Genomic DNA, 22,522 nt, shown 5'->3' with positions numbered 1-22,522 from the left:
CTCTCCACTGTGTACTGTGTAATAACCCATTAAGACCCGAGACCGATTCTACACATTTCTATTGTACACAACCTGAAAAAAACGTATGTTGCCGTTTCAGTGGTCCTCAAACTTTATCATGTGAAGGACCCCCATAATATAATGTATTTGGCCACCGACCCCATCTCAAAATATTTTGTTCAAGGGACCCCCAGAAGAAAAGATTTGAGTTAAAAATGTTCGCTTTAAAATATATTCAAAGATTTGTCATAAATGTTCACGATTTTTTAATAGCCAACCAATGTGCTATATGTATATATAGCTAAAATCTAAAATGACACAGATGCTTTCCCGGTTTTAATGGGATAAAGCAACAACCCACACTCCGAACAAAAAAGTCTGCATATGGATTAATTTCCTTATTTTTTATAATTTAATAACTTAAAACATCATTTAAGAAACGGGTATAAACAACTGTAATAGAACTTAAAAAACAAACAAAAACAGATATAAACATATATAATAGAACTTCACGGACAGCTCCAGCTGTTGGGTGTTAAAGTCCAGACACATACAGGCCTAGAGCGCTCATGTCCACACATCAACACTACCTGCTCCATTCCCTCCCTGTTCCGTGACTCTCTACTCTTTAAAGCTCACGTTTCTGGGGAGAGAAAGAAGAAAAAGTGCCATGGGTTTAAGTGGTAGCGAAACACTTGGGCTGAAATGCTGTCCTTTTTAATTCCCAATAAAGCCAGTGGCAGTGCAGTTACACCCTAGTTTTTTGGGGAAATTAAAAGAACACCGCGTTGGGAGTATGTAGCGGCAGACTTACTTGTCTGTGGATTTGTCAGTGGAGCGGTCAGGAGTGCGGAGGATGGAGTGTTCTTGGGAAGCTGGCCGGGGACTGAGAGAGACGCTGAGAGGAGAAGAGCTCCGCAGGGAGGAGAAAGACACTCCCTGTTTGCGCATCTCCTGAATGGCCCTCTCGCTGGACACAGAAACAGTTTTACTGTGTGTTGTTCCATTAACACACTTAGTGTTTCACAAATGGAGGTACTAGTACCCTTATGGATACGTTGGGGTATTCAGAAAAGTATCCAATCAATCTTCTTGATTGGATGAAATTAGTATCCCGAGCTGAAAAAGTATTTTCTGTTTACTAAAGAGCTAGAGAGACAGACCCCCCTGTTACTGAACAAACACACTATAACAATGATTGCTATGGGAATATAAAGCTATTTAACACTGATTTTAACAACAACAAAAAACCTCACAGCACTTTTAAATTACTTACGGAACTGTGAAAGCATTTTGCCAAACAGAACTCTTTGAAATTGTCAGTCCAACTCCTCTGGGCTACATTCAAACTGTGTTTGAATCAATACTGATCTTTTGGAACTGAGCTAATTTAAACATGTAAACATGACAATAGTAGGCAGTAGTCCAAAATGAATGGACCTCGCATGGTAAATTGACAATACTGTTGATGCTGTGTCAATGCTTGCTCAATGGCACACCTAAATCTACGTACAGTAACACCCCCATTATTACTTTCATTAGCTGCAACTGTGTTGCTTACATCATAGAGTACCAGGGTTGACCTAGGGTTTCCTTACCCTTAAGTAAGACAATTATATGAATTATGAGTGCTGAAAAAAGCAGTTATCTCTAATCCTAGCTATTGTGGAATCCTCTATTACAGTTTTGAAGTAAGTACAGTAGGTGGCGTTAAGATAATTGTCTCTCAGCTCACCGCTCAAAGCGTTCAGTGGTCAACTGTCTCTTCAGAACATCCATCTCTGTCTGGAGCTGAGAGACTTTCCCTCGGAGCTGAGACACCTCCTTGGCATGACTCGCGCTGGACACACACACACAAATAACATTTTACAAATATTCACTACTGGTGATTGATTATGGATATAATCAATCACCAGTTTGACGTGAAATAATAAAAAGTAAACTCATTCTTGTCACTCCGAGTGCGACCCATTACTTTTTAAATGTTTTATATCACAATATCCCAAATCCCGGGCGATATCTAGTCTCATGTCACGATATGGATATAATATCGATATATTGCCCAGCCCTATATGGAACCGTCTTTACGTTTTGCTGTCAGCCAGGACGAGTCTGTCACGGAGGATCTTGAGCTCTGACTCTCTCTCGCTGGCACTCAGGTGGGTTTGGAACTCCTTCTGGCGGTTGGTCGAGAGGAGCGCCTCCAGGTTGCGGACAGTCACTCTTTCACTGGCCAGTTGTTTTTTGAGTAGCTCTGCCTCCGAGCGAACGTCATCCAGTTCTCCTGACAACTGCCGGGGCAACACACACACACACACACACACACACATATTAGAGCACCGTTTCTCAACGTAGGGTCCGGGGACCACCAGGGATCCAAATGGACCCCTTATAGGTCTGTCACTCTCAGTTAAGTTAACAATGAGGATTTAGCTGTGTAGATTTGGGTCCCAGTCTACCAGAGCAAAGAACTGTATCAAATGGAGGTGACATAATGCATATCAAATTGGGGATCCATGAAATTAAAAGGTTTAGAATCACTGAATTAAACTATAACTTTAAACTATAACACCAATCTAAACTGTAAAATCAGCTATTTTACTCAGAGAGTTTAGAAATGGAACCAAATGGACGTGCAAGTCTCCATTTGTACACTCTCAGAGTTACAGACCCGCAAGGGTCCATTTGGACCTGGACCCCTTTGGTCCCCCAAAACCCGACGTTGAGAACCAGTGTATTAGAGCAGTGTTTATCAACCTTTTTTGTGCCAAGGCACACCTGGCTTAGCCAAAAGATCCCAGGGCACACCTAGATATACGGTATGTATGTATGTATGTATGTATGTATGTATGTATGTATGTATGTATGTATGTATGTGTGTATATATATATATATATATATATATATATATATATATATATATATATATATATATACATATATATATACATACACACACACACACACACACACACACACACACACACACACACACACATATATATAGTTTATTGGGCAGGTATAAAGAAACCTTGACCATTACAAATATATAAATCTTTGGCCTACAAATATATACACTTGGGTCACTTCAAGTTCTTCTTTGGTAAGTACATTTGGTACCCAATATACTTCTAATATCTGATAAATAATATCTAATAATCTGATCCTGATTGCGTTAAGCTCCTCACGTAACGCTCACATCGTTGTGAGCTTGTCAATCGGCTATTTTCGGGGCATTCAAGTAAGAGTGCTTAAGAGTGTGTGTGTGAGAGTTATGCCAGCGCTGGTCATACCCTCTCCAGCTCCATGCTCTTGGAGGTGAGCTGGCGGACTGTGAGCTCCTTGCCCGAGTCCAGTTTGACACAGAGCTCCCTGACTGAAGCCAGGTCAGCCAGGGCGGACGCCTCAGCCCTCCTGGCGGCCTGCGCCTCCTCCTCCAGACGGGACCTCCCACGAACCAGGGACGACACCTGGGCCTCGTACGCCTGCAGAGCCTGGATGTGCTGGAGAGGAACACAGGGGGAAGAGCCAATGTCATATTAAGGGTGCAACAGTTAATCAAACTTATCGTTTTAATTATAAATAAATCATCAATAATGTCCGTAGCTGAGTGGGTTGAGAGGCTGTCTGGTAATCAGAAGGTCACCGGTTCAACCCTAAGCTCGGCCATCTTCGTGTGTAAGTGCCCCTGAGCAAGACACTTAATCCAACAAAAGGAATAAAGCACTGGAACATCTCTGACGATTAAATGGCTTTTTATTTACATGGTGCTGCCAAGTGACTAACGTTTCAAAGCCAAGTGCATCTTCATCAGTCACGACTCTGATGAAGATGCACTTGGCATCTAAATGTTAGTCACTTGTTTACTTAACGACTTGTAAATAAAAAAGGCATTTAATCGTTTAAGATGCTCCAGAGCTTTATTCCTTATTTCTGCTAATGTGTCCGGCTCCTGTGATGCACCGGACCTGCCTTAGTGCCTTTCTGTTTGATGCACTGTTAAACTCTCTTTCTTCAAGACAACCCACAACAGCTCCCCATGAAACACCATTAAAATGCCATCTGAGCAAGTCGTCTGCTGGGTGAATGCAAAAAACAGGGATCATACAAAATATATATTTTTTTCATTTAATGATACAAATGCATGAGTTCAATTGAATGCACATAATGCTATTCTCATTTCTCAGTGAAAAAAAAAACTAAAATTTAAAATAAATGAAATGACTTGAGAAAATGGTGTAAATTATGCAGTTATTTCTGGCACATTTCTATTCAGTTTGTCATTTACAGTAAACGATTTCCAGTTGTATGCAATGTTTAAACAATCAGTCAAAAGCAACATCTGTATGCAACATCAGCAATTTATATCTGCTGTAACCAATACATCCTGAGCAAAAGTATGGTAGTGGTTACCGCACTGGATACTCTGACAACGTGTACAATGGGTACTCTGACAAGCACAACTACAAGAAATACAACGGGTATTGCATATAAACAGGTGGGGGGTCTTTCACTCTCACCTGCTGGAGCTCTCTCTCCTGGTTGCTGGTGGCCTCGCGGAGCCGCCTGCGCTCCGTGTCCGAGGACAACAGCTCCAGGCGGATGGAGTTGTTGAGGCCCTCTGCCTGCTGGATCTGCTGGTCGCGCTCCTCCACCTCGGTGTGGGCCAGGCGGAAACGCTCCAGCATGTCCCTGTTCTCCTGCTCCTGTGGGATAAAAGGTCTGTTAGTCCAGTGCTTCTCAAACTCTTATCATGTCAAGGACCCCCAAATTCATATTTATTTGGCTGCAGACCCCCATCTGAAAATATTCTGTTCCAGGGACCCCCAGTAGAGATTTATGTAAAATAAAGACATTATTCTTCAAATATTTTGAAAAATAGCAAATATGCAAGCTTGCGGCGTGGCACGAAGTGACGTGCTGTGAGCCTGTAGATCTTCTATTTTTGAATAGCATATAAATGGATATATCCAAATCGTAATATTCAAAATCCCAGACGATATCCAGTCTCACATCACAATATCGATATATAATGCGGATATATTGCCCAGCCTTACAGTAACATCCAACCAAATTGCTCGGCCCTGATAAGACCTGAAATCAAAACCTTTATTTATGTATGGAAGACACATTTGCAGTGGTGCTCTGCTACAAATTACAATTAAAGATGGTGTATGTACATTATATTCAGGGGTGCACATAACTGGTGCGCAGGTGCGCATGCGCACCCAAAATAAAAAATGCGCACCACATCAGGCGACGCGAGGCGCTTTTGCGCACCAACAGCTGGGACAGGAATTTCCAAGCTTTTATTTTTTAGCAAAAATAAAAAATAAAAGCCTGGAGATCGAGGCTAGGAATTTACTTCCTGAAGCCACACTCACACAATCACTCTAAAGCACCCGTCGGCCCCATGTACAGCCATTAGGCACAGGGGTAGAGATATGACTCGCGTCGCCTCGCATCGCCTCGCATTGCCTCGCTGCGTGCACGCAGCCAGCAGCGGCTGTTAGAGGCACTCGTCACCGATGATGAACGCACCGTAATGGTGCAAAATATGCCGTGAACGTCCCAATCTGGCGGATAAAATCAGCGCAGCAGCACAGGGCACCAACCTTGGGGGCTTTACCTAACAGCGTGAGAAAAAAAAACGGTGAAAATCGGCGGAATTTAGAAGCAGAGCGTCCTTTCCCCCCCCCCCCGTTGACAAAACGGGACGGGACCATGCGCACCAAGTCACATCTCCAGGTGCTCTTCTGCGTACCAGACCTAAAAAGTTATGTGCACCCCTGATTATATTGTTTTGTTCAAATATATTCGCATAGCAATCATACATCTTATTTGGTGGTTGGGTTTATTTGGTGCCGGCCTGCGCGCGCATACTGGTTCTTTATCAGTGTGACGTTGCCTGTTAAGGCGTCTATACCCGGAAATACAGTAATGTGATCACAAAAAACCCAGCCCATCCGGTCTAATGTTAAAGAAAAATGTTTAGAAAAATATTTTTTTCTCTGCTTTCTTGTTATTTTCTGCGTTTTTGCCGAGAACAAGCTATATTCAACAGCAAATAACTAAAGAACGGAGGGTCGCGGTGACACGCTTTTTCCCCCCGATGGAAGCAGAGACTCAACTCCGTATTTTGCGACACTCGGTGTGTCGATCATCCTGGAGTGAAATATTCTGTGGCTCTTGAAAGGTTAGTAAAAATGCTCAAAAACGCTGGCATTGGCAGCATTATAATTAATCAATTCTGGCACTCAATAAGTTAAAGAGCTGGAGCGATGGGGAGACCTCTGTTAGTGAACAAACACTACTTTCTCTTTTTTTAAAGAAGCAATGCAACCCAAAAACATCTTTACCTGCAATTAGTATGTTCAATTTCAGGGCAACAGACACTGGTTAGATGCAATTTGCTGAAAGTGATTCCAGATGTATAATGATGATGCATTATCAGATAGGAACTAAAATCAGAAATTGACAGATTCCAAAAGTTAGGTTGAATATTGTCTTGCCTTGACAGCCATCAGCTTCTCTACTCGGGCCACTTCAATGATGTAGGAATGAACCCTCGCCTTCAGCTCATCCTTCTCATGCAAGGCCTCGTCCATCTCTGCATGTACTGCCTGGAACGCACCGCACAACACATGGCAACTTTGTAGTTGATGTTTAACCCATCACCACCAGTAAAGTAGGGTGCAACAGTTAATCAAAGTAATAATAAAAATAATTGTCCATAATTTCATAAAGTAAGCGATCCATATTTTGGGCATGTCATCATAGGCGAAAATCTTCCTAAAAGTAAGTTAAAAAAAATCTAAATAGTGAAAATAGCCGAGCTCTTCTATTTTCACTATTTTTGCATGACACCGCTGTTGTCATGCAAAGAAACTGAATGTGTCAAATGTGTTATTAGTCACATCTCCTGTACTCTACATACTTGGTTCTCTCTGGTCATGGTAGCCAGGTCATCTTGCAGCCGCCGGTTCTCTGTGCGTGCAACGTCTCGGTCTCTGGTGAGACGGGTCAGCTCCTCCTGAGCTGTGTCCAGCTGTCGCCTCAGACTGCCAACCTCCCTGTCACGGCTGCTCAGAGTCCCCTTCAGCTGACTGCCAGGTTAATACGTAACATCGTCACAAGCAAACAAAAAGTTGTTAGTCAGGCTGTAAATTTAGCAAGAGGGACACTATCACGTTTGTCTGTTGCAAGTTGCTTCTTCTTCTGTGTTTCTAACTTTCTATACATGATGCATTTCTCTGGCAAGCACTTGGTCTGGTGTGCCCATATGTTGTACGGCCACCAATCTGCCATTATATCAACCCAATCCATGTTTTTTTTCTTTTTTTCTATTTTGCCATAAAACACAGGGAGGGAACCAGCACAATGCCACAGCCACCAAGGGTAGTGGCAAAACAATAAGGGTTTTAGCTTCCACATTTTACAGATTTAACATCACTGGAGTAAAAGTTTTCAGTACGAAGTCGGTGGTGTTTCATCGACTCACAGAAGGATGCTCAGTGTTATGAACAGGTCAAGAGTAGTTTGTAATCACAATGCAGACGATTGTATTAAATTCATCGACATAGCATAAAAATAGCATACACATACTCTGTAAAAATGATAATTTATGTTTTAGAACAATATTCAAAAGGTATCACGATAGCATCCCTTTAAGATGGCAGAAAAGGTTTCTGTAAACATCCCTCATGGTGATGCATGGGATGGCTTTTCTCTTATTCTGCAATCAATCATTCTCATTTACAGAAATTTCTCATGCACCCCAAAAGCCCCACATACTTACTCTAGAGAGTTATCCAAGTTTCTGACTGTGATTCTGACTTCTTCGAGGGTATTTTCCTAGAGGGAATGAAAAAAAAAAAAGAATTGTATGCAAATCCTTATGAAAGCACAACAAGTCATCCACAAGTTGTTCTTCATTTATTCACTAAGACCAAAGGATGGAAAAGCTAAATTAATGCTCTACTTCGTCGTGAGTGCTGCGCAAAAGTAGCAAAACATATTTGAGCTATTCTTTTAACATTTCCAAACGGAAAGTGGTTAAATCTGTAGGTGGGTTTTATAAAGAGGACCTGTTGAGGCTGTCATTGAGGTGGCGGTGGAGACGGTTACCTTCTTGTCCAATTCCTGCTGGAGCTCCACCAGCCTCTCAGTCTTGTGGTCCACCTCATCCTGGAGGGTGTCCTTCTCCTTGTCCAGGGCCACGATGGACCTCTGCAGGCTGGACACCTTCTCCTTGTGCTCAGAGCCCTGGACACTCAGCTCGCCTGGCGGACACATCACAAATAGGGGTGCAACAGATAAATCAAACTAATTGCTTTAAATTGATTGTCCACCACTAGCAGTGGTGGATGAAAGCACTCAACCCCAGGGCTTGAGTCATAAGAATAGATACTGACAGTCAAATATTATTCAACTAAAAGTGAATGTTGCTCTGTCAAATTTGTACTTCAGTGGAAGTACTTATTTTAAAGTAAATACTGTTGTTAAGAGTTCAAAGTATATGCTTTTCAAAAGTACAAATTACAAAGTATTTTTTAATATCAATGCATTGTTGTATTGAAATTAAGAAATGTACAAATAAACAAGATAAAAAATCTATTTTTTATTCAGCAGAGCTACAAGCTCAATGCGTCACATTAGCCATTAAAAAAAATGAGGCTTACGTTGTTAACTGCATATGTTCACCTATTCTCTCTTCCAGAAAATGTACTTAAACCCATTAAAACCCAGAAAGCAACTGCAAGCTTGTACATCTACCATTTCTTTTAAATCTTGAAAGTGTGAGAACTACTGGTTTAGAGGGCATTTATAGAATCGGCCTGAGGTCTTAATGGGTTATGTACAGGTTAAGTACAGCACAGTAAGTAAGTAAATGTACTTTGTTAGTGAGTAAAGTGTGTAAACCCTCACCTATTCTCTCTTCCAGTTTGTGGATCTGCTGGCAGGCCGCCTGCAGCTCACTGCTCTTCACAGACAGTCTGTGTTGGATGTCACACAGTGAGCGCTCCATCTGCTCCTGGAGCAGCCTGAAAACACACCATCATCATCATCATTATCATCATCAGCACGCATGAAACGTTGGCAGCTGACATCTCCACCCGATGGTGCGTTAAACATGTCGGCGCTGTCGGCTGGAAACCTTGCATGTCCAATACCATTACTTTTGAGGAGATGGAAAAAACAGAACCTGCGTTCCAATGGATCCGATGCAGCTATTTAGTCACAATCAATACTTTTTACATAACATTTTCATAAAATGAATATTTATTTAAAAAAAACATTGTGAGTGCCCTACTTTGCTTTTCCACTTCGCAACAAACGCAGCTCAAAACCACACCGAAATAAAAGACACGAAACACTTCACAAATGTGTCATTCCACAATCAACCAGGTTTAAATCACTAAGCGACTATGACATTGGCTAACCGCTCACTCAGACCTGAACCCCAACTATCCCATGCCTAAACCTGACCCATCTTTAAACTAATGCCCAGATACAGCCAAAAGAAGACTTCATGTAATGATCAGCTAAACATTTCCTTCTCTTTCTACACACGCCAACGGCAGCCTTTCCTCAGTGAATACCAGTGGTGTAAAGTAACTAAGTACATTTACTCAAGTACCGTACTTAAGTACAATCTTGAGGTACTTTTACTTTAGTGGAGTATTTCCAATTGTCTATACTTTTACTCCACTACTGTACATCTCAGAGGCAAATTTTGTACTTTTACTCCACTACAATTATTTGAAACTTTTTAGCAACTACTGTAGTTACTTTGCAGATATAAATGATTACATTATAAAACATACATTAACCACTTTCGCCCTATTTTATACAAGCTCACAACGCGTCGCATCGCGACATGTTGTAGATCTGATATTTTCAAACACTTTAGTACTTTTACTTTTGGTACTTTAAGTACATTTTGACACCAATTCTTTTGCACTTTTACTCAAGTACATTTTTAATTCCGGACATTTACTTGTAACATAGTACTTCGCCATTGAAGTATTGATACTTTTACTGAACCCATTAAGACCTGGAACTGTGTCATCTTTAGATTTGAGCTAAAAAGCATTATTTTACACTTTGGGCTATTCAAAAATTATAAAATTATTTTTACTCTACTTTCTTTGAAAATATATTGTTTAAAGCGAACATTTTTAACTCTATTCTTTGCTTCATGGGGGTCCCTGGAACAAAATATTTTGAGATGTGGGTTGGCGGCCAAATACATATCATTTTGGGGGTCCTTGGCATGAAAAGGTTTGAGAACCGCTGATATAGAAACATACGTTTTTCAGAATACTGTTGGGATTTAGGAGACATGTAGAATCGGCTTCAGGTCTTCATGGGTTAAGTAAAACATTTGAGTAGTTTTTCCACCACTGGTGAATACAGACCTCAGGGCGTTGGACTCGGCCCTCTGCTGGGCCATCTCCTCGGCACTGTGGGCCAGGGCACTGGAGCGGGCCTTCAGTGTCTCCTCTGTCTCCTGGAGCACCTTCTCTTGTGACACACTGACCGCGTTTTTCAACTTGTTTTTGCGGGCCAATTCTTTATTCTCTCCAAGAAGCTTCTTAATGATCTCATTGGCCTGGGTGAAGAACAAAAACAGGTTAAGTCTAGTGTAACTATGCTGTTATTAAAACTATTTAACCATTAAACCCTATATACTTAGTTGACCTGACCCCCCCCCCCCCCCCCCCCCCCTCAGGGCTCTATACTAGGCCCCATTCTGTTTTTGCTCTGCACTAAACCAGTGGTTCTAAACCAGTGGTTCTAAACCTGTGGGTCAGGAACCCCAGGGAGGCCCCACATGATTTTATTTTTTTTTGGGGGGGGGGGGGGGGGGTCCCCAGATGACAGTGAACTGACAATTGGGGGGGGGGGGGGTCCCCAGATGACAGTGAACTGACAATTTCAAGACTTTTAAGACCTTTTTAATACCTAAAAAAAGAAAGAAAGAAAGAAAGAAAAAGATTGAAATAACTGCATCAAAAGTAATCAACAAACTGTACTATAAGTCAAAATAAATTGAATGCCTCAACACCTACATTCCAAATGCTTACCAGGGTGGGGGGTCCCCAGGTCAAATATGATTTTTTGGGGGTCACGGCCTGAAAAGGTTGAGAACCACTGCACTAAACAACTTCGTCCCAAAACTAGTCACTCTACTTTCGTACATGAACTGTGAACTTTAATGAAGCAACAAAACAGATTAAAGTAGTGTAACACAAGTAAGACGCGCGAACGCTGGAAGCGAACGCAGTTCTATATTTCATCACCAACCTTCTTTATGTCTTCAGACAGTGATCTGACCGTTTCTTCCAGTTCTTTGCTTTCAGCATTTCCTTCAATGGAGTCCTTAAAAAGCCAAACATGTACCCAACATTTAATATACAGAAAGACTGATGGAAAACTAAAGAATACTGTACGGTGTGGAATGGATATCATGTAAAACGGTCTAAAATATTAACAATCCAGAAGAAACTAATTAGGGCTCAAAGCATGTCAAGGTGGATTCCAAGTCAAGACAGAAGACACCTTACTTGAAAAATAAGAAGCACGTCAATACTGTGGCATAAAGAGAACAAATCAAATAAGTAGTTCAATGCCAGTTCACAACATTAGCTTTTCAGTGACATAAATGATGACAGAAGGAGGGTTGGTCAAGAAGACCAAGACCAAGGCAGAGTGAGACCAGAACAATTTGAATCCCAATCAATTGAGTTCTTGAATAGGGGTGCAACAGTTAATCAAACTAATCGATTTAATCAATTATGGAAAAAAAATAGTTTATAATCAAAATAGTCATAAGAGCAGATCTAAAAGCTCACAGCATGCTGCATGTTGTGACTTTGTAGATCGGCTATTTTCTGTATTTTTGCACCATTGTACAACAAAGTATAAAATAGGCCATAAGTGGTTAATCAGGCTAATCAATTTAGACAAAAAAATATGTATATTTGAATTTTGGGGTGTTGATTCATTGATATATACAGGTACTGTACTTTTCTCATCCAAAAAGTGTGCTTCTCAATTAACCGATTAAATCGAAATGGCGTAATGGTAATAGAATAATCGCTAAGAAAGTAATCGATAGTTGAAGCCCTATCCTTGAGCAAATAATGCTGTTTTAGATCGGCCGCTTTGGACACATTTTCGCCTACTATGATATACCCAGAATTGGGAAGCTAGGGTTCATGCGGTTAATCCAGTGGTTCTCAAAGTGGGGTCCTGAGAACCCTAAATAGCCGATCTTCATTCTCTACCAGCTAACTCACTGATAGTTAGGAACCAAATGGACCCTTTCAGGTCTGTAACCGACAGTGTACATTTATACAGTCTCAGAGAAAGTTATGGGGATGCGTGGCCAAATTGGGATTCCTTGAAATTAAAAACCACAGGGTTAATAGACTACACTGTGCCACCATGAACAATCACAGAGCTGGTCATTAGTAGGAATGTTAGCAGTAGATGTTGTAAATGGAGGATGGAAGGGCCAAGCCTGGGTGGAAGGTGAGAGAGGGGTACTGTGGAGATATCTAGAGACCTTTAAGTGTTCCCTGAGAGCGTCTCTCTCCGAGGTCACCTGCTGCAGCTCCCTGTCCGCCTGTTCCCTCTCATCCTTCAACCCCGCCGCGTCATCCTCTGCAGAGTTACGGGCCTGTGTCAGCTCATCTTGCATCTACACACACACACACACACACACACACACACATTTAGGGACCCATTTTCCATATTTAATGTGTCCATATAGTATCATATGAGATTGCATGCTTCAGCAATGCATCTCCATGCTTTACTCTTCATCTTAATTTTCTGAAATCAAACTTGTGATTAACAAGCGACCAAGAGGCTGAGAGTAGATTTAGACCGTTGAAGGAAAGGAAAGAACATTTCCCATGTTGAATTTGTCATAATATGACTACAGGGAAATGTTCTTTTCTTTCTTCTTCCGCATGCATTTTTTCATTTGCATGCATGTCTTTTCTGTATGCAAGTCGAGTGGCCTTTGAAGAATATTATGGTTCACTGACATACATCAACAGTTTTGAAACAATATATTGCCTGGCCCTAACTGAATAGATCCACGCAAATGGTAAACAAAGTAATTGTACGTAAAGTGTAAACATGTCAGACGTACGTGTGTGTGCTGTGCCCTCAGCTGGTCTCTCTCAGCGGTGAGGGTCCTCGCGTTGGTCTGGATGTCCTCCATTTGTTTCTCAAAGCTCAGCAGAGCGGCCCTCAGCTCATCTCGTTCCCTCACCACGCGAGCCAGTTCTTTCTCCACCGTGTCCCCCTGGAAACAAATTGGTAAATGGACTGCATTTATATAGCGCCTTCCTCCAAAGCGCTTTACATTCACACACCAACGGCGGAGGAAACCATGCAAGGCACCAACCTGCTCATTGGCAGCACTTACGGGTTCAGTGACTTGAATGCATTGCATTCCCCAACTGTTCCATGCTTCTACATGCATGTCCAGTGGCCTTTAACACCAAGTTTAGTCCAGTATTGGCCATGCTTACTAAGACTGTCACAGCATTTGATAATGGCATACGATAATTATTAATCGCTTTCAACCTGGTGTCCATATTTAGGTCATGTCATTATAGGCAATAATACATAAATAAAATGATAATAAAAGCAAAAATAGCATATTTACAAGACTACAACATGTCACTGCATTGTGAGCTATTCAGGGCTGTTCACACTGAGCACTATAACTGATATCGGTCTTTCTTATAGTTGTGGTGTGAACAACATCCACTTGACTTAGACACACACATTTTAAACCTATATTTTTAAAGTTATAGTTATAGTGCTCAGTAAGCTTAAGCTCAGTAGGCTTTAATAGATCTGCTATTTCATCTATTCTTCGTTTGAAAAAAGTATATAGGGCTTCAGTGATTTAAGGGATATGAAACCTTTGGCTGATTTTGTAGTCTGTTTTCCAGTTTCAGGTTAATGACTACAGTACAGCAGTACAGTAAAAACATGACCCTATAGTATACTGTGACGTAAGCAACACAGCTGTAGCTAATGCAATTAATAATGGGTGTGTTAGAATTGGGTGTACCTACTGTATGTGCTTTCACATTGGTACACCCATGGCTTTGGGCATACATAAATCTAACACACCCACTATTCATTTGATGAGATGCAACTGCATTGCTTACTAGGCTGCCATGTTTTTTTAATCTGTAGTTTTTTTTAACCTGAACTGTAAAGCCTCGTGTTTCATGCACCTTTAACTGTAAACTGTCAATGTAATTAATTTGATAATTACAAAATTAACATATACACTTGCTCCAGGCAGGGAAGGATTTGACTTTAAGATGAAATACTATGTCAACAACAAAACTGAGAGCAATGCACACATTGAACTATTAAGGAGGCCAAGCAGCCCATCTAGTGGTGAAAGGCAGAAATACAGCTACAGTTTTCATGCTAACACACTGGTGTAAAACAGTGTAGGGCAGCAACGATCAATTATTTTCTTAGTGATCAACTAAATCTATTAGTATGATTAACCACTGAAGCCCTCAATGTGTACACCTGTTGCACAACAAATAAACGAAAATAGTCACCTCCAAATTATCTTTTATTCAAATAAATTATCGATATTGCTTACCCTTGCCCTGGGACTCCTGCCCCTGGTTGGAGTGCGGGTGGGGCTGCCATCCAGACCACCTGCTCCTCTGGCCCTCTTGTAGCGGTCAGCCTCGTGGCGGTAGTAATCCCTCTCCTCTTCCAGGCTCCGGACGAAGGCATCCAGGCGGGACGGGGAGCGCTCTTTCCCACACACGCCATATTTAACCCGCATGGCTTCTAACTCCAGGACCAGTTCTCTGTCTGGGAGAACAGCAGCCTGTCAGAAATGTATTTATTCACCATGGAAACTGTCTCAGGTCTGGGGGCATTTTATCAAATTCATCAATGTTTCATCAATTCTTTTTATATTTGAGCCAGAAAATCTTGTTTGAAATGACCAAACCCGTCTACCAATGATGTCACTGGAAGTACTAAGCAGGTTTCTGAACTGTCCATAGCCCTCCTCTGAGACACAGAGAGTAGACAGAAATGGTGCCATCTTATAATGAGCATTAGTGAAGACCAATTATTTGAAGATAAATTGAAAATGAGGGGGGGAGTGGTTCTTTAAAAACGAGTCTGCCAGGCACAGTGAACAGCTGTGTTGTTGGCATTTTCAAATGAGTACAAGTTAATAACATTCGACCACTCAGGTCCACAGCAGGGGGCAGTGCTCACCAGCTGCTGTCATTTTCTCCACTTTGTCCTGTAGCCTCCTCTTCTCCTCCTCCAGGAAATTCATCAATCCCTCCATTTTCTCCTCCTGCTCCTTGACCTGTGCCAGCTGGTCCCTGAGACGGTCCTTTTCATAATCCCCCTCAGACTGCTCCTGAGGAGGGAAAGAAGCACGCACGAGTTACGTACAACTGGCTCACACGGACACAACAGACCTGCCTCAGCCTGGGAGAGTTTCCATGTTTGGATTTGACTTAAGCTGAATTCAGGTCCATTTAGAACTCGTCACTTTCACGGCTAGGAAATGTCCAATTTCCAAACTTTTACATCCCTAGCTGAAATTCACTGATATGCCATGAGGATACACCTACCCGTCGTAATTTAGCGATAATGTCCTCCAAGTCCTCAGGAGCTTGCCGTAGCCTCTGAATTTCTTTCTGATGAGAAAACAAAAGCAATTCAATTATTATAACTAGTTTTCCATTCTGATGACTTCAGTGTCTTTCAACATTTTGTGTACCGACATTACAAACATGCTCCTTATGCTCTCCTCCACATAAATGAAGGACACCAATTTAACCACATGAACCCTCGCTATTCTGGGCATAACAGGCAGAAGTCAGTGGCTCTTAAAGTGGGACCAGGGGACCCCCAGGTGTCCTTGAAGGGGTTCCCATAAAAATTGGTTTATAGCATCAACATTTTTAAACCCATATACATTGGCTATTTTCCCCAAATCTTGAAACGAATTTCACAAATTTGGAATATTTTTGAAACTTTTTAAAAGTATAAATATTGTATGGGGGTCCCTGGCTCCAGATATTTTCAGATGGTTGTCTGCGGCCAATTACATACATTTGGGTGTCCTTGACATAAAACGTTTGAGAACCACTGAACTACTATAGGGTTTAAGTGGTTAACCCCTCCCACCCCCAACAATGTCCAACTTTCTCACCCACCCTAGCTTCCAGCAGCTCCACGTCGGCGGTCTCCAGCACCCGCTCGCGGTCTATCTCCATCTGCTTGGCCAGGTGGTCTATGTGGGTGAGCTCCTCACACAGCTCCTGGTTCTTCACCGACAGATCGGCCACCTCGCTGGAGGCGTCCTTTTTCTTCTTCAGCAGCCCCTCTACCTGCTTCTCCAGTGTCCTGTTGGCCTCTTGCAGGTACTCTATCTGTGGAACCAAAAGCAACAGTTATCTTGGGCAGTGGATCCCAAACCCATTCATTTTAAGGACCCCCACCAGTTTTACTACGCATTACTCCACGGACCCCCATAACTCTGAGAGGGTACAAATAGAACCAAATGGGGGAGAAAAAGTAGCTGCAAAACGTGTTGTGAGCTTATAGATCGGCTATTTTTATAATTCTTTGAATGGGGCTAAGTGGTTAAATAAAATTAAGTTCAGTTTATGTGTGTATTTTTATGTTTACTTGTTTCTTAAAGCAACTAACTTGTAACTTGTTTTTAAATAATCAAATATAATTGTCCAATCTGTATGGTAGATTATTAATACAATATGACATATATATAACAATACAATTGGGGTGGTTTATTTTGTGTCCCTTTTCTTCTGACATTTAGATCATGTCAAAGGTCATGTCTCACCTACACAGGATCTGACCTGATGGTCAAGATTCAATTTATCCCCTGAGCAAGAAGGCAGGCTCTATTTAGCTTAATGTTAAAAATGTCAGCACTTGAGCAGGAAACCGGGTTCAAATATGGGGTAGAAGAGGAAAGTGCAGCTTTAATTGTATCATATATATTCATCTAAGTTATTTTTCTTTCTATTTATTTGTTTGCTTATATAAGATAAATGTTTAAATGTAATCAAATCTAAATCAATCTTTTCAAATTGAGTTTAAGATTTTGCAAATGTTTTCCCTTTTTTTCTCAAAATATCTGTCAAAATATCGGTGGTCTAGGATTCTCCAAAATCAGGATCGGATCTATCATGGATCCGGCTCTCTAGTCCATATAAGTGGCACTGGTACACTCACCTGAAGATTGAGGTGGGCAATCAGCTTCTCATTGCTGACGGTTTGAGCCTCCAGGGAGATGACATCATGAGGACGCCCTCCGTCAAGCGCCCGATTGAGGCGATCAATCTCTTTGTCGCGTTCCTCCACCTAACGCAACATACACCATAACTTTTAACAAACACATTTAGCAATGTGACATGTTTCTAAATCAGTGTTTCGCAACCTGGGGTCCGGCCCCACCTTTGGGGGGCACCAAAGATCCCAAAAAATAGCAGATCTACAAGCTTACAATGTGCTTGTAGATCTGCAAGCACGTAGCTTGTAGATCAGCTATTTGTCATACAAGTAAAGGGCTTAAGTCATACAAGTATAAGGCGTGCGGCATGGGGGGGGTCATAAGGTTGGAAACCACCGTTATCAGTAGTGTGTCAGTTTCTTTACCTGAGTGTTTAAGTGTTTGACACATTCCTCAGCTCTTTCCACATCTAGCTTCACTTTGATGATGTCGTCCTGCAGCTCCTGAATCCTACAAATGAAGTTCACAGTGAAGTGAGGCAGTGATCGTGTAATGTAAAGTGTAAAAAAGAAAGATGCACGTTTAAACAGCCATCGTGTGTAGGGGTGCAACTGCTCTCAAGGATAGATAGGATGAAACGAGAGCAAACCTTCCGTCGGCCAGCTGCAGCAGGTCAGCTATGTACGGGTCATCAGGCTGCGTCACGGGGTACGCAGAGTTTTCAGAGGGGGGTACAAGCCCGTCAATCTGCATCCTCTGACGTCTGAAAGCAATGCTGTGCTTTTTCCCACCTGTCAAAGCAAGCAGAAAGTACAAATGGTCAACCGTTTCTTTAAAGACGACACTGGAGTCCCCCAAGGCTCTATACTAGCCTTGGGGGAGTCTTTGCTTTGTGTTTTTTCGTAATAGGGACAGATAGCTGGACAGCTGAGAGGAAGGCCTTCGCTGCTAAAAATAAAAAAATATTCTGCAAAGCTTAAAATGCACTTAACACATTGGGATATATACGGTTTTGGAAATACAATCATGGAGTGCCAAAACCGTATATATACGTTTTTTGGAAAAAAATAAAAATAAATCTTTTTAAAAAAAAAATTTTTTCCTTCACAGCACCAGGAGATATCATTTTTCGAAGATTTAGACTTGAATCCACTTCCTGGTTAACTTATGACTTCAAAAGCCTGTATCTCTGCTCCTGTGTACTTTTTTTTTTTACAATGCATTTTTGACTATTTTCAACTGGCTGCAACTATGGAACGGATTACCGAATGTTTCTATTTTTTTCCCCCCGATTGTACGAGACCTCTATGTGTGTAATGAGGGGATCACCGTGAGGACGGTGATCACTGAAAATATTTTGTGACTACTTGAAAAAGGTTAAAAAATGGTTAAAAATCCAGGCACTCAACGTACATTTTTTTAATAAACCTCTGGCACCCCTAAGGGTGATATTTAACATATTAGGTGATATAAACAATTCATTTGTGGTGTTTTTGTAGTTAGTTAAGGATTCAAGTACCTGGTGTTGCAATCACAGCTTGCATATTTTTCTCCTGGAGCTGTTGGATGCGTTCCGATTTTGTCTTGCTGTCCTTCTCCAGGCAGCGGACTTTATGCACATACTGATTATTTAGGAACTTGAGGTCAGAGGAATCATGGTCCAGTTTCCGAACGTAGGCCTTGAGCTCTGAAAAGAGACAAACATGTCAAGGCTGGGGAATCTGCTGTCCGGCTGTGTCACCTCCTGGTATGGGAACTACACCACCCTCAAATGTAAAGCCCTACAGGGTGGTGCAGACGGTCCAGCGCATTGTGGAAGGTGAGCTTCCCTCCCTCGTGGAGTTATACGAGAAGTGGTGTGTGGTCCGGCCACAGTCTCATACATTGCCTTTCTCACAAATATCTGGTATATACCTGTATGTACCGTATATTTATTTTTCTCCACTCTACAGTACTAACAACTTTAGAAACATCTGACCTGCTTCTATTCCGTTTCCCTTGTTCTTCGTCTCTCTATTCTTCTTTCCTGAAAACGATGGAGTGTGTGCGAAAAAAAAATTCACCCTCTTGTAAACCTGTGTTGTGACAATAAAGCTGATTGTGATTCTCTAGCAGTATTTCGGAGGCGAGGGTGGACCAGTACCAATAATCAAAATAGAAAAAATGTGCTATGACCAAAATAGACTATATTTAATAATTGTATACTTACTATTTTCAAAGAAAATTTAAGTAGTGGAAATAGCCGATCTACAAGCTCATAACGCTTGTGAGCTTGACGATCTGCTATCTCCGCTATGGGAAAAAAATCAACATGGAAACTATAAGGACGATAAAATACTTGCGATTATGTGAAATAATTGCTATCAGGCGATTGTGTAACAATTGTGACAGACCTACTGGCCGCTGTACCATCTCGTACCTCTGGTGACCCGTTCCTTCTCCTCCATCAGCTTAAGAAGGCCCTGGTGGAGCTCATTGTTCTCTCTGACCAGCCGGGCGTTGTCCGTCTTGTATGGCTCCAGCAGTGCATCAACGTTCCGGCTGTCCTTCTCCGTCTTCCCCGCTGACAGTTTGGCTTTGCGGAAGTTCTCCGTCGTATAGATCAGGTCACTGTAATGGAGCCAGGAGATTAAAATGAACAATGAAACTACTTTGACAGGGGTCGATAACATGTGTAGAAGTGGTGGGAGGTAATTAAGTACATTTACTCAAGTACCGTATTTTATTGCAATTTTGAGGTACTTTTACTTTAGTCAATTTTTCAATGCTTTATATTTCTACTCCAATACATCTCTATACACCACTATAATTATTTGAAAACCTTAGTTACTAGTAGTTACTTAGCAGATTTAGATTATTATAGAACGTACATTAACCAATTAAGCCCTATTTCATGATTGGTCAATTTGAAAATAGTCCATCTACAAGTTCACAAACTTGTAAATCTGCAATTTCCAAAAAACGTTTGGCAAATTTGGAACGATTTTGAGAGTAATTTTGAAATGGGCCATTCATATAAATGAGTATTTTACATTGGCACTTAAAAGTATATTTTGATGCCAATACTTTTGTACTTTTACTCAAGTCAAATATTGAATACAGGCCTTTTACTTGTAACACAAATTATTTGTGGCATTGCTACTATTACTCAAGTCAAGAACTCAGAGTACTTCTCCCACCACTGAGTGTGTTGACAGTATTGTCACCTCACCTGAACAGTTCGTCCAACAGTGGCAGGCTCTCAATTCACAGTATTGTACTGAACAAGTACTGAATTATAAAGATTATTAAAGAATATTGAATATTAATTGTACAGGAAACCTTCTAGAACGGTAAACGGTTATTGAACAGTCACCTGAACAATTTGTCCACCAGTGGCAGGCTCTCAATCCCCAGTGGTTGTCTGTAGCCAAACTGATCCAGACGTTTCCTCAGACTGAGGAACTTCCTCTCCACGTTGGTGCTCATGATGCTTATTGCTTACAACCTGACACCGTGTATATAGTTAGAACCATTATAAACAACTCACAACCATATTTGAATATCAGTACTTGGAATATCATTATTGTAAGGCAGTGGTTCTCAACCTTTTCAGGCCGGGACCCTCCAAAATAATTATATTTGAACTGGGGACCCCCCACCCTGATAAGCGCTTGGAATTGTAGGAGTTGAGGCATTAAATTGAGTTTGACTCAGTTCCACAGATAAATAGTGAAAATAGCAGCTCTACAAGCTCACAACGTCTATTTTCACAATTCGTGCCTCTTTCTTACATTATTTGACAATTTGACAGACTTGTGGGGAAACCCCAAAATCTGGTTGAGAACCACTGGTGTAAGGAATATTTTGTTTTGGTTCAAACAAAGTTATTTTGTAAAAATGTTAAAACAGCTATATTCAGGTAGTAATAACAATTCAATGTGTTTGTTCAATTACAGGGTATAGTATATGACAGAGTACAAGAAGTTGTACATAAAACACATTTTCAGGTGGTTTGCAAATTTCATCCAATCAGGTTGAGAGTACTTTTAACAACTTTTAACAACTTCAATTTAATAGTGTTCCAGTTCCAATTTTGTCTGCTCATTTTTGTGTCATCACATCCAATTAATTTAACTTATTCAACCTATATCCTGTATGAGTTCTCCTGACCTGATTGGATCATAACATTTGGTATCCTAACCTGAAATGTATTTTGTTTACTAAAGAACAGGAGATGGGGAGACCCCTGTTACTTAACAAACACAAGTAATGCTTAGCTACTATCAATCAGAAAGAAAATAGAGATAGATATTTAGATATTAGATACCACCAGACTCTTGAACGGTTTTTACCTAGCAGCAATTAGACTGCTGAACAAGAGCGAAGTCTGGTGACATTGCACAGACTGAACAGAAATGTGTTTTAAAGTGACTCCATTTATTCATGTACATTCATGACTTTTATCTCTCCTCTCTCTTTATGCGATTAAAAAGATCTTTTAACTGCAATGATGAGCCTGCACAACTAAGAATTTCACCCACCATACTTGTAATGTGATGTGACAATAAAGATTGCTTCTGATTTAACAAAACAAATATCACTTACACCACCTTCATCCATGTACGTAAAAAGCTATAACTAACCCGTGACAGTTACTTGATGCTTGTTTGTTGGCTGCTTGCCAAGCAGTGGTAGCCTGTCCTACACAACAGTGCATTAGCTACGGCTAGCTACACAGAGCTCTGTAGCAAGTGACATTATGATTAGTTGACATTAGAAACTACGAGGTAACGTAGCAACTGAGGTTAAACAATAACCAACAAGCAGGTCGGCTGCCTCCTCCATGTCCACGAAGCAAAATGACCCCCTTCCTTAGTTACCTTTCTTTACGAGGCGTCCTGATTTGACTGCAGCTGGTTCGAGCAATGGACGACAGTTAGTACGCTACTACATCACCGGTAACCAACCCAACTACCAGTGGAATTCATTAGCAGCTGTTGTGTGTTGCTGCGTTGTCGCCCCGACATGTAAATAACTTTTAAATTAACTAATAATGTGGAGAACGTCACGTCGTCGCGGAAATATGGTTTGAAAAAAGCGCCGACGATGTCGTGTTACACCCACCTCTGTTTCCTGTCGAATTATGTGACTGCAGTAGACGAATTAATAACTTGTCTGTGGAAGACTCCCTTTTAATTTAAAGTAATTAAGATATAGCTATGTGCTGGTAGTGATTAGTTAACT

General features: G+C 41.2%; 1 protein-coding gene across 3 annotated transcripts; it reads right to left on the bottom strand.

Moving 5' to 3' along the window:
• Positions 1-12: 12 nt before the first annotated feature.
• On the bottom strand, positions 13-22,377 carry cep135 (centrosomal protein 135). 3 transcript variants are annotated; one of them, XM_084065694.1, is made up of 26 exons: positions 22,159-22,377; positions 20,652-20,783; positions 19,716-19,906; positions 18,816-18,983; positions 17,946-18,087; positions 17,722-17,806; positions 17,299-17,427; positions 16,254-16,469; positions 15,666-15,731; positions 15,298-15,448; positions 14,660-14,880; positions 13,169-13,324; positions 12,575-12,709; positions 11,311-11,385; positions 10,422-10,615; positions 8,929-9,044; positions 8,128-8,282; positions 7,799-7,854; positions 6,938-7,106; positions 6,513-6,623; positions 4,521-4,706; positions 3,294-3,503; positions 2,089-2,291; positions 1,736-1,840; positions 815-970; positions 13-643 (listed from the first exon to the last, which is right to left on the bottom strand). In XM_084065694.1, exons 2-26 carry the CDS (start codon positions 20,762-20,764, stop codon positions 622-624), a joined length of 3,531 nt encoding a protein of 1,176 aa, XP_083921820.1. In that variant the 5' UTR covers positions 20,765-20,783; positions 22,159-22,377; the 3' UTR covers positions 13-621. The 3 variants fall into 3 exon arrangements, with proteins under 3 accessions (XP_083921820.1, XP_083921822.1, XP_083921821.1); XM_084065696.1 differs by lacking the exon at positions 20,652-20,783; XM_084065695.1 differs by lacking the exon at positions 22,159-22,377 and having other exon boundaries at positions 20,652-20,854.
• Positions 22,378-22,522: the final 145 nt, after the last annotated feature.

This window comes from Gymnoscopelus microlampas (assembly GCF_963454915.1).
Source record: "Gymnoscopelus microlampas genome assembly, chromosome: 9".
NCBI lineage: Eukaryota > Metazoa > Chordata > Actinopteri > Myctophiformes > Myctophidae > Gymnoscopelus > Gymnoscopelus microlampas.
The sequence above is the reverse complement of the archived record's forward strand: the minus strand, read 5'-3'. Positions and strand labels throughout refer to the sequence as shown.